The sequence below is a fragment of the Lactuca virosa genome, chromosome 4 (assembly GCF_052849685.1).
Source record: "Lactuca virosa cultivar CGN04683 chromosome 4, Lactuca_virosa_CGN04683_v6, whole genome shotgun sequence".
Taxonomy (NCBI): Eukaryota; Viridiplantae; Streptophyta; class Magnoliopsida; order Asterales; family Asteraceae; genus Lactuca; species Lactuca virosa.
The window spans coordinates 79,428,619-79,447,138 of record NC_136429.1 but is presented as its reverse complement, the minus strand read 5'-3'; the positions used below and the strand labels follow the sequence as shown (position 1 = coordinate 79,447,138).

The window sequence follows — 18,520 nt, the reverse complement described above, 5'->3', positions numbered from 1 at the left end:
GTTACGGCTTGGTGTCGCCCGTGATTATGGTACGGGGTGTTGTCTGATTGCATAAAGAGAATTAGAATGTGTAAACACATAATTTTTTTATTATTGTGTTCGTGGTAAAGTCTATTTGTAGGGCTGCTTCATATGAGTTGGAAAAAGTAGTCTAAAATTTTGTTGTGGAATTGATTCTACCATGAAAGATTATAGCACTGAATGGTTTTTTGTGTCTCTGTGTGTCATATCGGTTGTTGTTTGAATCCATATACATCTAAAGGTACGTTAATATCTGTATAACATAGTATATCTATATATAGGTTTGAATGGATTGGTGCTGATAAGTTTGGTGTGAACCTCTAGTCAGTAGTATATATAGTTACATCAATAACTTTACAGATTACAATATCCACAAGAAACAGAAACAGAAATAGTATTTGATGTTTTAAAAGGAGAGCTAGATTAACATCACTCTGTCCAAGTAATATCCAAATCTCCCCAGTTATCCTCGGATACCCCTAACGCCTTCCACACTGCTTTGGAAGCGTCAACAATATTATTAGGGCAAGGTGGTTGATAGTCATGATCACCATCGCACCCCATAGTAGAGTCACACTCATCCACAACCATTGCCTTTACACTCCTCCCATTTCCATTGATGGTAATATACTTGTGGCACCTATCCCCTCCCTTGTACCATCCAGTTGACAGCGCCACAACTGGTGTGTCATCAGAGTGGTATTGGTTGTCACACTCCGACGGACCACCACCATCACCTCCCTTTTGGAAACTGTTTATTGTCAGTGTTGCTTTAGTATCGCCTGTCACTGGAGGCGAGCATGTATACGTGGTGTAAAACTTACCTTGGACACAACAATCCGAGTTGTTCTCACGGTTGCATTCTCCTGGAGGCGGTTTTCTTCCCCGGATACCACCACTTGGTTTGCAAGTCTGAGCATTGATCTCCAATGAAGTTGTTGCCAGGAGAACCAAGAACAGAACAAAATGGAAATTCTTCATTGCCATTTAGATGTTGCTAGTTATTGTTTACAATGCTGTTGGATGAGTAGAAAGGCAAATGGGTTGTGCTAATATAGCCTTTTGCTTAACAGAAAGCCAAGATAATAGTCAACTCTGTTGTATTTTATTTTCAAGTGACAGATGTTCTTCTACGGCAATAAAACATCCTTTGGATATTCACTTTCCCTTTTAAGAAAACCAAGTAATTAAGAGTGCACGGACATACTACAATTTTGTCCATTATGGTGCACGTTGTGTCTACTTTTGTCTCATTGTTGATTTATAAAGTATATCTAAAATCACAGCCACTATTCTTTTATTTGGAGAAAATATTTTCCATTGATTCTGTAAAAATAATAGTTTCAAACTTTTACCAATCTAGCCGCATATTTCTCTTGTATATTACACATGCAGGTAAAATCAAGTTAATATAACTGATACTCCGTATTTCTTAATTAGTACCTAACATTATTCATCATTCCACATATAATTAATCATGAACTTATCATATTACGTTTTAACCCCTTGGTTCTTGCACAAAGTAAATGTACTGTATATCAAGCTGTACATATACATTTGGTACAAATATAGAACAATTGACATTAAGAGTCCTTTGACTAGTATTCCGCAATTAACGTTCCCCGTACGTAGGCTTTGATGCGGGTTGACACGTGCCGTTGAGATGGTGCGGTTTACTATTCAATTTTCAATATTTTAAAATTTGATTCCAACTTCTTAGTTATCTTGTAACTATATTTCTATCTCTATCATGTATGTTTGTGCTAGCAATTTTATAGATTCGAGTGTCTTTAAATTTCACAGTCCGACACTAACTTTTTACATCAGAATAGTGTAAAAAATTGTCATAATACTATTTCACCTTACTGTACACCATTTTTTTGCACTAAATATATATCCCACAGTAAGTTCCCTTTTTTAGATTTATATAGATTGTCAAAAATATCCTTTGAATTATTAGCTTTCAATATATCTATTTACATTTTTTGTGTGATATAAGCTTAATAAAATATATTATTACAAAAATATAACCAACTACATTATTAATTCGAATTATTTTAATCTTTTAAAACGACATTTGCTAAATAAAATAATTATATTCAAAACATAAAAATAAGTTGGGGATGAGTGCGACACAAATAAATTATATTAATTTGTTTTTATAACGAAATTTTATATATGGAAGAATTGTGTCGGGGTGAAGAACAAATTCATTGCCAACGAATTGTTGTGGATGCCATAGTGGAGTAGGGTTGATGGTGAATCTCAAAATAAAATAAAAAATAATAAGAATTAGAAAAATTCAAATTAATATGATAAGGGTAATATACTCTTTTAATGTCGTATAGGAACGTATAGTGGTATAATAGAATATGAAAAAGATAGTCTAGGTGCAAAAGAAAAAAAAACATAAAAGTTATGAACACATTACATAAGTAGAAATATTGACCAAACCAATTAATATAATCTACTAAAATTTGAATACATGTTTATTTGGCATGGTTATTTTATACACACGCATGAGGCCGTTAACTATATATGCACGATACACTGAAAACCGTTAACTTATATATACGTACTTGCGCTTATCTACACTCCCACAACAAATTTTAACTTCATTAAATTTTGTTTAATATGATACAAACCCCTAATTTCAATCAAAAAAATTCTGACTCGATAGACATGTTTTTTTTTCAATATCAATATCTCACTGTCATGTCTGAAATTTAGGAATACCTTTCAAGACTTTATGTTCCGGAGTGATTCTCGATTTATTCAAATTTCGTTAAACTGATTATGTTCAAATTTCATTATCAATTCCCAACTATCCATGTGTGTAAGTTTTTAATACCCTACAATACGTCAAGTTCCGTTATTATGTTTGATTAATTCATAAGAATAAACTATATTTGATTGAATAGGGACGTGGCTTTTCTCTATTTGGATGAGTATTTCATTAGTTTTTACTGGATTAAATTGTAGGCTGGTGTTTGAGGGTAAAGAACACTTTCATGTTATTTTCTATAAAACGAAGTGAACTTAAGAGTAATTCATTAAAAATAGGCAAACAAGTTTTCTATTTTAAATGTGATTGGAAGTTTATATAATTTGTAACAACGTAAATTTCCAAAACAATTTTTCATTTTTAAATCATACTTTCAATCACACGATAATCACAAAACATAATGTATCCACTGTGTCATAATAAAACATGTCCCGGAATCTCAATAACATAAACTCTATAAGTGTGTACGGATCATGCCGGCGCCTTCCCGCGATCATCACTAGTTCCTGAAACACATAATATAACAACTGTAAGCATAAATGCTTAGTGAGTTCCCCAAGATACCACATACAACACATACTCCTTTCCAGGCCATAACTCTGTAGGATCTTCCGATCTATGTGTCTCAGGGGACTTCCGTCCCGAATCCCGGTAGACCTTCCGGTCCTACCCGTATCGACCTTCCGGTCCATAACCACTTGACCTTCTGGTCCATATCATCTTGACCTTCCGGTCCATATCATTTTGACCTTCCGGTCCTTATCGTACATAACATACATAACATACATAACACATACATATCACATAACAACATACAACTCATACATCTCATAGCATATAAGACCTTCCGGTCACACGTAGGTACCCTTCCAGGTACAGTATAGTGAGAAGACTCACCTCAATGAAGTCGGATAAACTTTCGTGCTCAACGTCCCGACTTAGCCTCCTCCTATTATTCAAATAACATCTCCGATCAATATTCTCTCGTGATCTCATCTCTACAGATTGGGTAGAAGGCCATTCTACCCTTCCCTGAACTCTCTTGAATCAGTCTTGACCAGAACCCTAAGGTCAACGAAAGTCAACGGTCAAACTTTGACCCGACTCGTCGAGTGCACAAGGGCGACTCGGCGAGTCCATGCGGGTCCTCTGAATCCTTTCAGCCTCTCTTGGCTCGTCGAGTCGTCCTTCCACTCGACGGGTTACACCTGTCACGAATCGCGGGGCAACCCCGACTCGACTCGTCGAGTCCACTTATGGACTCGGCGAGTTGCTCCCATAACAACTCTCAAATGACCTTCTGAGGCCAGATCTACTTCTCGAAACTATAGATCTGGCCTTCAAGTGCTCAAAGGTCACGTAAAGGTGCAACCTTTACGTGCATGCAACCCACATCAAGTCATAAATGGAGAAATAACTCTAAAAATGGCAACCTAGTCTCCAATCCTCCATGAACAAGCATAAAGCAGAATGGGAAAGGTTCTTTGGACCTCTATGGGTCCAGATCTGAGGTCTAACCCAGCAAGGGACCATAACCTCAACCTTGCAAGCCTAAAAAGGTTTATAGAAAACCCTAAATCATAGATCTTAACCCAAAACAGAAGGGAAGTTCGATTTGATACCTCAATAGTGTAGATCTGAACTTGAAAACCCTGGATCCACAGCTCCCTTGACCTCCTCTTGTTGGAAACTACTGCTCTTTTACTAAAACACACAAGAAATGGTGAATTAGCCTTCCTCTTGCACCACAAACGTTCTCTTTCTCTCTCTCTAGGGTTTCTCAGGGGTGAAGTGGCCGCAATGGAGGCTATAAAGGCCTTTAAATAGGGCACAGGCCCCGAGAATTAGGGTTTCACTTAACAGTGCGGACTCGCCGAGTCCACGCATCGACTCGTCGAGTCCTTCATTAAATCAGACCAGAAATGCGCGATCCCACTCGGCGAGTCTGAGCGCCTACTCGCCGAGTCCCTCTCTAAAATTCAATATAAATACTTAAAATAAGATACCTGGGAATCCGGATGTTACAATTCTCCCCCATTAGAATCAGACTTCGCCCTCGAAGTCCTGCTCGGCAAACAACTCTGGATGCTGCTCCCGCATCTCCAGCTCCGGCTCCCAGGTCAGCTCGGACCCTTTCCGATGTTGCCACTAGACCTGCACCAGGGACACTTCCTTGTTCCTCAGAACCTTGATCTTCCGATCCCGGATCGCGATTGGTCTCTCAGCATAATTCAGGCTCGCATCCACCTGAATATCCTCCAGCGGTACCACCGCCGATTCGTCGGCTATACACTTCCTCAACTGAGACACGTGAAAGGTATCATGAATCTGTCTCAGCTCCTAAGGTAGCTCCAACCGATAAGCTACCCTGCCCACCCTCGCGGTCACCCTAAATGGCCCGATATACCGGGGCCCCAGCTTGCCCCTCTTCCTGAATCGGATCACTCCTTTCCAAGGACACACTTTCAGGAGTACGAAGTCTCCCACTTGGAACTCAAGCTCGGATCGTCGCCTATCCGCATAACTCTTCTGATGACTCTGAGCCGTCAATAACCTCTGTCTAACCTGTTGTATCTGCTCTGTCATCTGAAGCACTATCTCAGTGCTACCCATCACACGCTGTCCTACCTTTCCCCAGCAAATGGGAGTCCGACACCTCCTACCATGCAACAACTCGAAGGGAGGTATACCAATACTCGAATGGTGGCTGTTGTTGTAGGAAAACTCAGCCAACGGCAAGTACGTGTCCCAACTTCCTCCGAAGTCCAACACACATGCTCGAAGCATGTCCTCGAGTGTCTGAATCGTCCGCTCACTCTGTCCGTCCGTCTGGGGGTGGTAGGCGGTACTGAAATGCAACCTCGTACCCAACTCCTCGTGGAACTTCTTCCAGAACCTGGAAGTGAAACGTACATCTCGATCTGACACAATCAAGATCGGTACTCCATGACGCGATACCACCTCCCTCACATACAACTCTGCCAACCTCTCAGCAGAAGAGCTCTCACTGATAGCAAGAAAATGCGCGCTCTTCGTCAGCCGGTCGACGATCACCCAAATTGCATCGACACCCCTCGCGGTCCTCGGCAATTTGGTGATGAAATCCATGGAAATCTGTTCCCACTTCCACTGGGGAACCTCAAGCGGCTGCAACTTGCCATGCGGACGCTGGTGCTCAGCCTTAACCTTGCGACAGGTCAAGCACCTCTCGACAAACCACGCGACATCACTTTTCATACAGGGCCACCAATACTCTTTCTTCAGGTCCAAATACATCTTAGTGGCCCCGGGATGGATCGAGAACCTCGATCTGTGTGCCTCCTCCATCAGAATGGTACGTGCCCCGCCTGCATACAGCACCCAAATCCGACCTTGAAAGGTCATCAGCCCTCGACTACCGGTAACGAACTCGGACACCTGCCCGATCACCCGCTCCCTCTTGCGGTTCTCCGGTATCACGGCCTCTGCCTGGGCCTCCCGAATGGTGTCCAACACCGGAGTCATCACTGTCAGTCGCATGCAATTGTCTCGAATCGGGACACTCTCCGCCCTACGGCTCAGGGCGTCAGCTACGACATTAGCTTTGCCCGGGTGGTACAGGATCTCACAATTGTAATCCTTTACCATGTCCAACCATCTCCTCTGGCGCATATTCAGATTGGGCTGATCCATCAAATACTTCAAGCTCTTGTGGTCCGTGTATATGGTACACCGAACCTCATATAAATAATGACGCCATATCTTGAGGGCAAACACCACTGCCCCCAACTCCAGATCGTGGGTGGGATACCTCGTCTCATGAGGCTTCAGCTGCCTCGATGCATACGCTATCACATGCCCTATCTGCATAAGCACCGCACCCAACCCTGATATCGATGCGTCACAATACACCACAAAATCCTCCATCCCTTCCAGGAGGGCTAACACAGGGGCTTCGCATAACTTCTGGCGAAATGTCTCAAACGAGGCCTGCTGCTCCGGACCCCATGAAAAAGCAACACCCTTCCGGGTCAACCTGGTGAGAGGCACGGCGATCTTGGAGAAATCTCTGATAAATCTTCGATAGTAACCGGCCAATCCTAGGAAACTCCTGATCTCGGTGGGAGATCTCAGCACCTCCCAACTCATCACTGCCTCAATCTTGGCCGGATCGACCAAAATCCCATCCTGGTTGACGAGATGCCCCAAGAACTGGACCTCCCGTAACCAGAACTCGCACTTGGAGAATTTGGCATAAAGCCTCTCCGTCCTCAATACCCCGAGGATCTCTCTCAGATGCTCCTCGTGTTGCTCTCTAGATCTCGAATACACCAGTATATCGTCGATGAACACGATCACCGAACGATCCAACATCGGTCTACACACCCTGTTCATGAGATCCATGAACGCTGCTGGTGCATTGGTGAGCCCGAAAGGCATCACCACGAACTCGTAATGCCCACAACGAGTCCTGAACGCCGTCTTCTGGATATCCTCATCGCGCACTCTCATCTGATGATATCCAGACCTCAGATCAATCTTGGAGAACCAAGACGCTCCCTGCAACTGATCGAACAAATCGTCGATCCTCGGTAATGGGTAACGGTTCTTGACCGTCAACTTGTTCAACTCCCGGTAATCAATACACATCCGGAGTGAACCATTCTTTTTTCTTGATAAAAAGGATCGGTGCTCCCCAAGGGGAACTACTCGATCTAATAAACCCCTTCCCCAGCAGCTCCTGAAGCTGCGAGGATAACTCCTGCATCTCTGGCGGCGCAAGGCGATAAGGCGCCTTGGCGATAGGCGCTGCCCCCGAAACCAAATCGATGCGGAACTCTACCTGCCTCTCGGGAGGCACACCCGACAACTCCTCGGGAAAAACATCCGGGAACTCACGCACTATCGGAACGTCATCCATCGAACTTGGCCTCCCAGCGGCCTCTCGTGCGTCCATCACATAGGCTACAAACCCGCTGCAACCCTGCTGTAAACTCTGTCTCGCTCTGGCAGCCAAACAAATCGCCGACGCACATCGGGTACCCTCGCTGTACACCGTAAGTACTCCCCCACTAGGGTCTCGTATCGTCACCAACTGTCGCTCGCAGTCTATAACAGCCCCAAATCGGCTCAACCAATCCATGCCCACTATGACACGAACGTCCCCCATCGCTATCAGGACTAGATCTATCGGCAACTCAACACCGAAGATCTCGAGTACACATCCTCGTATCACATCCGTAGCATACACCGCTCACTCGTCAGCTATGGAAACTCGCAGAGGTCGACTCAACGCCTCTCGTCTGCTACTGATGTGTCGACTAAACGCTATTGACACAAATGATCGACTCGCACCCAAGTCAAATAACACTAAGGCAGGTACAGAACTCACAAGAAAAGTACCTACGCATATCATCATATAAGCACAATATCTCAACTCAGCATAAATAAATAAGAATACATACCAGCCACCACATGGGGCGTTGCGCGGACCTCCTCCGCTGTCAACTGGAAAGCTCTCCCGCGAGCCTTCGGTGCCTCGGCCTTCGCTGGCCGAACCTCGGTAACCCTAGCAGCAGGGGCAGACCCATGTGCTGATCCCTGATGTAACTGCGGGCACTCGGCCTTCCGATGGCCAGTCTGGTTGCAATGAAAGCAAACCATAAATCCCTTGGGGCAATCCTTGGCGATATGCCCCTCCTTGCCACATTTGTAGCAAGCACCTGATCGACAGACCCCATCATGTTCCTTGCCGCACTTCCCACAAGTGCGGCCCTTCTGGCCTCCAGATCTCGTATCAGCGGACTTTGCCCGCTTGGCTGCCGGCTGAGACTGTGCCGGCCGCCGATTCAACCTCTGAGACTCGGCCTCCTCCCTGGCCTGAGTCTCTAACTCAATCTCCCTCTTCCGGGCATTTGCCTGGAGCTCAACAAATGTCTGGTAAATCGAGTTCGACACGAACTCCCAAATATCCCTCCTCAAAACGCCCAAATACCGGCTCATGCGTGCCTGCTCAGTAGACACCTGCTCAGGGCAGAACATCGCCCTCTCATGAAACTTCCTGGTAACAACAGTAACCGAATCAGTACCCTCCTTGAGGATCAAGAACTCCTGAACCAACCGTTCCCTCTCCACTGGGGGAACATACTCGTCTCTGAACATGGTGGTGAACCTCTCCCAGGTCACCGCTGAAATCTCTGCAAGAGTGAAGCTCGCCGTCACGAACTTCCACCAATCCTTCGCTCCCAAGCGAAGCTGGTTCAATGCGAACCGTACCCTCAGGTGCTCCGGACATGAACACGTGTAGAAGCATCCCTCGATATCAGAAATCCATCTCATCGCAGCGATCGGATCCTGCGTCCCGTCAAACTCTAATGGCTTCGTGTTGCTGAACTCTCGAAGCAACAACGAGTCACCTCCCTGTGGTCTGGCAGCAGCTACAGCTGCAGTAGCTGCAGCAGCCGCAGCCTCAGTCACCGCTGCGTACCGCTCATCAAAAGTCTCAATCAATGTGGTCTTGATAGACCCAAACATCTCTGGAATCTCGGCTCGAATCGTCGCTGCCACCTCATCGTGGATCATCTGACAAAGCTCCTCGTCACTCACGCCACTCGGCTCAGGTCTGTGACGTGTCCCAACCATGATGTCTCTGAAATACAACATAAAAATATCAGAGACTCGCTCGAGCATACTTGCACTCGATAACTCAACCCTACTTGTTCCTTAGTACCCAAAGGATTTTTACTTAGAGTGCGTACTGCTCCGGTGTCTTCAGTAGTACGGGCCCTATACTACCGTCCACACCGCATCAGTATTCACCCTAAGTCCTCCTTGTTGGATCCCCGATCACAAGTACTCTATATCTCACTGGCATAGGCTACCCTTGGTAGACCCCTCATCAGCTCCTCACTGCTACCTACTCGCTCTCAAGCATCACATAGCAGCAAAATCCTTCCTAGGCTAAGGCATCACAAAATCAGGCCACTCTAGTCCTAATATGAATACCTAGCCAACTCTATCATGCATATCATATCATAACATATCTCATAACACATAATGTAAGGGTATTTTGGGAAATCACCGTTCAGGCGCTGGCTGATCGTACACACTGCTTCCTTCTGCCTTTCTCAAAATCTTTTACTCTCTTAAAAAAAATTGTTTATTTTATGAAAAACTTTCTGAATTCCTCAGTTTGAGTTCAGATTCATCCGAAGATGCACCCGAATCCCTCAAACCAAGGCTCTGATACCAACTTGTAACAACGTAAATTTCCAAAACAATTTTTCATTTTTAAATCATACTTTCAATCACACGATAATCACAAAACATAATGTATCCACTGTGTCATAATAAAACATGTCCCGGAATCTCAATAACATAAACTCTATAAGTGTGTACGGATCATGTCGGCGCCTTCCCGCGATCATCACTAGTACCTGAAACACATAATATAACAACTGTAAGCATAAATGCTTAGTGAGTTCCCCAAGATACCACATACAACACATACGCCTTTCCAGGCCATAACTCTGTAGGATCTTCTGATCCATGTGTCTCAGGGGACTTCCGTCCCGAATCCCGGTAGACCTTCCGGTCCTACCCGTATCGACCTTCCGGTCCGTAACCACTTGACCTTCCGGTCCATATCATCTTGACCTTCCGGTCCTTATCGTACATAACATACATAACACATACATATCACATAACAACATACAACTCATACATCTCATAGCATATAAGACCTTCCGGTCACACATAGGTACCCTTCCAGGTACAGTATAGTGAGAAGACTCACCTCAATGAAGTCGGATAAACTTTCGTGCTCAACGTCCCGACTTAGCCTCCTCCTATTATTCAAATAACATCCCCGATCAATATTCTCTCGTGATCTCATCTCTACAGATTGGGTAGAAGGCCATTCTACCCTTCCCTGAACTCTCTTGAATCAGTCTTGACCAGAACCCTAAGGTCAACGAAAGTCAACGGTCAAACTTTGACCCGACTCGTCGAGTGCACAAGGGCGACTCGGCGAGTCCATGCGGGTCCTCTGAATCCTTTCAGCCTCTCTTGGCTTGTCGAGTCATCCTTCCACTCGACGGGTTACACCTGTCACGAATCGCGGGGCAACCCCGACTCGACTCGTCGAGTCCACTTATGGACTCGGCGAGTTGCTCCCATAACAACTCTCAAATGACCTTCTGAGGTCAGATATGCTTCTCTAAACTATAGATCTGGCCTTCAAGTGCTCAAAGGTCACGTAAAGGTGCAACCTTTACGTGCATGCAACCCACATCAAGTCATAAATGGAGAAATAACTCTAAAAATGGCAACCTAGTCTCCAATCCTCCATGAACAAGCATAAAGCAGAACGGGAAAGGTTCTCTGGACCTCTATGGGTCCAGATTTGAGGTCTAACCCAGCAAGGGACCATAACCTCAACCTTTCAAGCCTGAAAAGGTTTATAGAAAACCCTAAATCATAGATCTTAACCCAAAACAGAAGGGAAGTTCGATTTGATACCTCAATAGTGTAGATCTGAACTTGAAAACCCTGGATCCACAGCTCCCTTGACCTCCTCTTGTTGGAAACTACTTCTCTTTTGCTAAAACACACAAGAAATGGTGAATTAGCCTTTCTCTTGCACCACAAACGTTCTCTTTCTCTGTCAAGGGTTTCTCAGGGGTGAAGTGGCCGCAATGGAGGCTATAAAGGCCTTTAAATAGGGCACAAGCCCCGAGAATTAGGGTTTCACTTAACAGCGCGGACTCGCCGAGTCCACGCATCGACTCGTCGAGTCCTTCATTAAATCAGACCAGAAATGCGCGATCCTACTCGGCGAGTCTGAGCGCCTACTCGCCGAGTCGCTCTCTAAAATTCAATATAAATACTTAAAATAAGATACCTGGGAATTCGGATGTTACATAATTAAACGATAGAACAATTAATTTAGGTTATAAAGATCATATGTATCATAGTTAAAAGTTGTATTTAAATCTTTATGGTTTCATGATGGAAGGCTTGTTGTGGAGAGCATTCGATACATTACAGTTGAATGTTAGATAATTTTGTTTAATTGGGCCTCAACATTGCGAAACCATTAGAAATCATGAGATCTCCCTTGGTTAATTATTTTTACAAACACAATTAATTTCTTTGAAATGAGTTTACAAATGCTAGTTTTGTTGTTTCAGTTGCATACCTACTATCTTGTTTAGCCTACTAGACGTGATATAAGCTTAATAAAATATATTATTACAAAAATATAACCAACTACATTATTAATTCGAATTATTTTAATCTTTTAAAATGACATTTGCTAAATAAAATAATTATATTCAAAACATAAAAAGAAGTTGGGGATGAGTGCGACACAAATAAAGTATATTAATTTGTTTTTATAACGAAATTTGATATATGGAAGAATTGTGTCGGGGTGAAGAAGAAATTCGTTGCCAACGAATTGTTGTGGATGCCATAGTGGAGTAGGGTTGATGGTGAATCTCAAAATAAAATAAAAAATAATAAGAATTAGAAAAGTACAAAATAATATGATAAGGGTAACATAAAAGTTATGAACACATTACATACGTAGAAATATTGACCAAACCAATTAATATAATCTACTAAAATTTGAATACATGTTTATTTGGCATGGTTATTTTATACACACGCATGAGGACGTAAACTATATATGCACGATACACTGAAAACCATTAACTTATATATACGTACTTGCGCTTATCTACACTCCCACAACAAATTCTAACTTCATTAAATTTTGATTAATATGAAACAAACCCATAATTTCAATCAAAACAATTCTGACTCGATAGACATGTTTTTTTTTTCAATATCAATATCCTACTATGCTGTCTGAAATTTAGGAATACCTTTCAAGACTTTATGTTCTGGAGTGATTCTCGATTTATTCAAATTTCGTTAAACTTATTATGTTCAAATTTCATTATCAATTCCCAGATATCCATGTGTGTAATTTTTTAATACCCTACAATACGTCAAGTTTCGTTATTATGTTTGATTAATTCATAAGAATAAACTATATTTGATTGAATAGGGATGTGGCTTTTCTCTATTTGGATGAGTATTTCATTAGTTTTTACTGGATTTAAGTTGTAGGCTGGTGTTTGAGGGTAAAGAACACTTTCATGTTATTTTCTATAAAACGAAGTGAACTGAAGAGTAATTCATTAAAAATAGGCAAACAAGTTTTCTATTTTAAATGTGATTTGAAGTTTATATAATTAGACGATAGAACAATTAATTTAGGTTATAGAGATCATATGTATCATAGTTAAAAGTTGTATTTAAATCCTTATGGTTTCATGATGGAAGGCTTGTTGTGGAGAGCATTCGATACATTACAATTGAATGTTAGATAATTTTGTTTAATTGAGCCTCAACATTGCGAAACCATTAGAAATCATGAGATCTCCCTTGGTTAATTATTTTTACAAACACAATTAATTTCTTTGAAATGAGTTTACAAATGCTAGTTTTGTTGTTTCAGTTGCATACCTACTATCTTGTTTAGCCTACTAGACGTGATATAAGCTTAATAAAATATATTATTACAAAAATATAACCAACTACTTTATTAATTCGAATTATTTTAATCTTTTAAAATGACATTTGCTAAATAAAATAATTATATTCAAAACATAAAAATAAGTTGGGGATGAGTGCGACACAAATAAATTATATTAATTTGTTTTTATAACGAAATTTGATATATGGAAGAATTGTGTCGGGGTGAAGAACAAATTCGTTGCCAACGAATTGTTGTGGATGCCATAGTGGAGTAGGGTTGATGGTGAATCTCAAAATAAAATAAAAAATAATAAGAATTAGAAAAATACAAAATAATATGATAAGGGTAACATAAAAGTTATGAACACATTACATAAGTAGAAATATTGACCAAACCAATTAATATAATCTACTAAAATTTGAATACATGTTTATTTGGCATGGTTATTTTATACACACGCATGAGGCTGTTAACTATATATGCACGATACACTGAAAACCGTTAACTTATATATACGTACTTGCGCTTATCTACACTCCCACAACAAATTCTAACTTCATTAAATTTTGATTAATATGATACAAACCCCTAATTTCAATCAAAACAACTCTGACTCGATAGACATGTTTTTTTTTCAATATCAATATCCCACTATCCTGTCTGAAATTTAGGAATACCTTTCATGACTTTATGTCCCGGAGTGATTCTCGATTTATTCAAATTTCGTTAAACTAATTATGTTCAAATTTTATTATCAATTCCCAACAATCCATGTGTGTAATTTTTTTAATACCCTACAGTACGTCAAGTTCCGTTATTATGTTTGATTAATTCATAAGAATAAACTATATTTGATTGAATAGGGACGTAGCTTTTCTCTATTTGGATGAGTATTTCATTAGTTTTTATTGGAGTTAAGTTGTAGGCCGGTGTTTGAGGGTAAAGAACACTTTCATGTTATTTTCTATAAACCGAAGTGAACTTAAGAGTAATTCATTAAAAATAGGTAAACAAGTTTTCTATTTTAAATGTGATTGGAAGTTTATATAATTAGACGATAGAAAAATTAATTTAGGTTATAGAGATCATATGTATCATAGTTAAAATTTGTATTTAAATCTTTATGGTTTCATGATGGAAGGCTTGTTGTGGAGAGCATTCGATACATTACAGTTGAATGTTAGATAATTTTGTTTAATTGGGCCTCAACATTGCGAAACCATTAGAAATCATGGGATCTCCCTTGGTTAATTATTTTTACAAACACAATTAATTTCTTTGAAATGAGTTTACACATGCTAGTTTTGTTGTTTCAGTTGCATACCTACTATCTTGTTTAGCCTACTAGACGTGATATATAGAGTCAATCTTGCTTGATTTGCATCTATCTCGTGGGCGAATGCATATATATATTCACTTTTTTATACGTTCTAAGCTGTCTACACAGCCTCAAAACCATACTCCCCCCCCCCCCCCCCGCCCCAATAATGATTCAACCCAAACATGAGATTAAGAAGTCTCACATAGACATGGGTACCATGACGCAAAGCAAACTAAGATGAACGCATCATATGTTAAAATGACCACTCCAAGTTCCATTTTCCTTCTACACCATTTTTGACGGCCATTGCGGCTCCGTAACAGCATCATACTTGAAAAATCACGCCATGAAATTATTCTTTCAAGATTATGAGCTCGCACAATCATTATAGATAACTCAATTATTTTTAAAGGATGTAAAACCTTCCCATTGTAAAGCCTTTCTACTAGCCGACCAAACCCTCACTACCTAAAGTAGCATCGTCAATTACTATAGGACAACCACATTAACTGTTTTGATCCGCGTACATCAATTGTAAATCGTTAACGCCGGTTTCGAGATTTTAAACCCTTAGAAGACAAGTTTCACAAGCTTTAGAGTAAAGAGAAATGGCCTTTTAGCACCTCTTTCCAAGAGATAGGAGTATCGCTCACTCTCTGCTCAATAAGAAAGTGGAAACACATATTGCTTAAATTAGAAAAGCGTCAATCATTAGTGATGCTCTCCTGAGAATCTCTTGTGAGAACAACAAAGAAAACATGAAATACTGTTTTTGTAAAAAAAGCATGAATCAATCGTGATATTCTACGAGGAGAATCACACGCTTAACGGAAAACCATGACTGAGGGTCTTCTTAACCATGGTCGACTAGCTTTCGTTTTGTCTCCATCAATCTAGTGCAGTCTTATGTCGGGATGGAATCGCAATTCCATTGTCACAAGAAGATATGCCATGTTATTTAGATGAAAAGAAGAGAGTGGAATAATTAGGTGTGCATACCGCAGATGGGCATCTCAACTGTGAGCAGGCGGTCATGCCGGCCCTAGGAGGCTGGCATATGGAGTTACCAATCGGTTAGAAAATCATCCCTTCATATGTCAAAATGACCACTCCAAGTTCCATTTTCCTTCTACGCCATTTTTGACGGCCATTGCGGCTCCGTAACAACATCATACTTGAAAAATCACGCCATGAAATTATTCTTTCAATATTATGAGCCCCACAATCATTATATATAATTTAATCATTTTTAAAGGATGTAAACCCTTCCCATTGCAAAGACTTTCTACTAGGCTGAACAAACCCTCACTAACTAAAGTAGCATCATCCATTACTATGGGACAACCACGTTAACTGTTTTAATCTTCGTACATCAATTGTAAATTGTTAACGCCGGTTTTCGAGATTTTAAACCCTTAGAAGACAACTTTCACATGCTTTTGAGTAAAGAGAAATGGTCTTTTATCACCTCTTTCCAAGAGATAAGAGTATCGCTCACTCTCTGCTCAATAAGAAAGTGAAAACACATATTGCTTTAACTATAAAAGCATCAGTCATTATTGATGCTCTCCCGAGAATCTCTTGTGAGAACAAAAATAGAAAACAGGAAATACTGTTTTTGAAAAACAAGCATGAATCAATTGTGATATTCTACGAGGAGAATCACACGCTTAGCGGAAAACCATGACCGGGAGTCTTCTTAAGCATGGTCGACTGGCTTTCGTTTTGTCTCCATCAATCTACTGCAGTCTTGTGTCGGAATGGAATCGCAATTACATTGTCACAAGAAGATATGCCATGTTATTTAGATGAGAAGAAGAGAGTGGAAGAATTAGGTGTGTATACTGAAGAGGGGCATCTCAACTGTGAGCTGGCGGTCATGCGGGCCCTAGGAGGCTGGGCATATGGAGTTACCCATCGGTTAGAAAATCATCCCTTCTTAGAAAAAAAGAAGTGAGACAAATGGTGTTCTGCGAAGATGATGAGTTTATGATTATCGGATGTGCTGGGATTTGGCATGTGGTATCAAATCAAGAAGCTGTCGGTGTTGCGAATACCTATGGGTGATAATTTTACTGTTATTGTGGTTTTGTTTTGATAATAATCAGGTCGAGTCTGTTACGGGTTGGTGTCGCCCGTGATTATGGTGCGGGGTGTTGTCTGGTTGCATAAAGGGCTGCTTCATATGAGTTGGAAAAAGTAGTCTAAAATTTTGTTGTGGAATTGATTCTACCATGAAAGATTATAGCACTGAATGGTTTTTTGTGTCTCTGTGTGTCATATCGGTTGTTGTTTGAATCCATATACATCTAAAGGTACGTTAATATCTGTATAACATAGTATATCTATATATAGGTTTGAATGGATTGGTGCTGATAAGTTTGGTGTGAACCTCTAGTCATTAGTATATATAGTTACATCAATACCTTTACAGATTACAATATCCACAAGAAACAGAAACAGAAATAGTATTTGATGTTTTAAAAGGAGAGCGAGATTAACATCACTCTGTCCAAGTAATATCCAAATCTCCCCAGTTATCCTCGGATACCCCTAACGCCTTCCACACTGCTTTGGAAGCTTCAACAATATTATTAGGGCAAGGTGGCTGATAGTCATGATCACCATCGCACCCCATAGTAGAGTCACACTCATCCACAACCATTGCCTTTACACTCCTCCCATTTCCATTGATGATAATATACTTGTGGCACCTATCCCCTCCCTTGTACCATCCAGTTGACAGTGCAACAACTGGTGTGTCATCAGAGTGGTATTGGTTGTCACACTCCGACGGACCACCACCATCACCTCCCTTTTGGAAACTGTTTATTGTCAGTGTTGCTTTAGTATCGCCTGTCACTGGAGGCGAGCATGTATACGTGGTGTAAAACTTACCTTGGACACAACAATCCGAGTTGTTCTCACGGTTGCATTCTCCTGGAGGCGGTTTTCTTCCCCGGATACCACCACTTGGTTTGCAAGTCTGAGCATTGATCTCCAATGAAGTTGTTGCCAGGAGAACCAAGAACAGAACAAAATGGAAATTCTTCATTGCCATTTAGATGTTTCTAGTTATTGTTTACAATGCTGTTGGATGAGTAGCAAGGCAAATGGGTTGTGCTAATATAGCCTTTTGCTTAACAGAAAGCCAAGATAATAATCAACTCTGTTGTATTTTATTTTCAAGTGACAGATGTTCTTCTACGCCAATAAAACATCCTTTGGATATTCACTCTCCCTTTTAAGAAAACCAAGTAATTAAGAGTGCACGGACATACTACAATTTTGTCCATTATGGTGCACGTTGTGTCTAATTTTGTCTCATTGTTGATTTATAAAGTATATCTAAAATCACAGCCACTATTCTTTTATTTGGGGAAAATATTTTCCATTGATTCTGTAAAAATAATAGTTTCAAACTTTTACCAATCTAGCCGCATATTTCTCTTGTATATTACACATGCAGGTAAAATCAAGTTAATATAACTGATACTCCATATTTCTTAGTTAGTACCTAATATTATTCATAATTCCACATATAATTAATCATGACCTTATCATATTACGTTTTAACCCCTTGGTTCTTGCATCAAAGTAAATGTACTGTATATCAAGCTGTACATATACATTTGGTACAAATATAGAACAATTGACATTAAGAGTCCTTTGGCTAGTATTCCGCAATCAACGTTCCCCGTACGTAGGCTTTGATGCGGGTTGACACGTGCCGTTGAGATGGTGCGGTTTACTATTCAATTTTCAATATTTTAAAATTTGATTCCAACTTCTTAGTTATCTTGTAATTATATTTCTATCTCTATCATGTATGTTTGTGCTAGCAATTTTATAGATTCGAGTGTCT

The 18,520-nt window shown here is 40.8% G+C and overlaps 1 protein-coding gene across 1 annotated transcript; it reads right to left on the bottom strand.

Annotated features, from left to right (window-relative positions):
• Positions 1 to 406: 406 nt before the first annotated feature.
• On the bottom strand, positions 407 to 17,710 carry LOC145109833 (uncharacterized). The gene is made up of 3 exons (XM_079046975.1): positions 17,163 to 17,710; position 16,324; positions 407 to 933 (listed from the first exon to the last, which is right to left on the bottom strand). Exons 1-3 carry the CDS (start codon positions 17,708 to 17,710, stop codon positions 451 to 453), a joined length of 1,032 nt encoding a protein of 343 aa, XP_078903101.1. The 3' UTR covers positions 407 to 450.
• Positions 17,711 to 18,520: the final 810 nt, after the last annotated feature.

Excerpts from the sequence above, each read along its gene's own strand:
- LOC145109833 (XM_079046975.1), bottom strand. The coding sequence starts at position 17,710 with ATGAAGAATTTCCATTTTGTTCTGTTCTTGGTTCTCCTGGCAACAACT.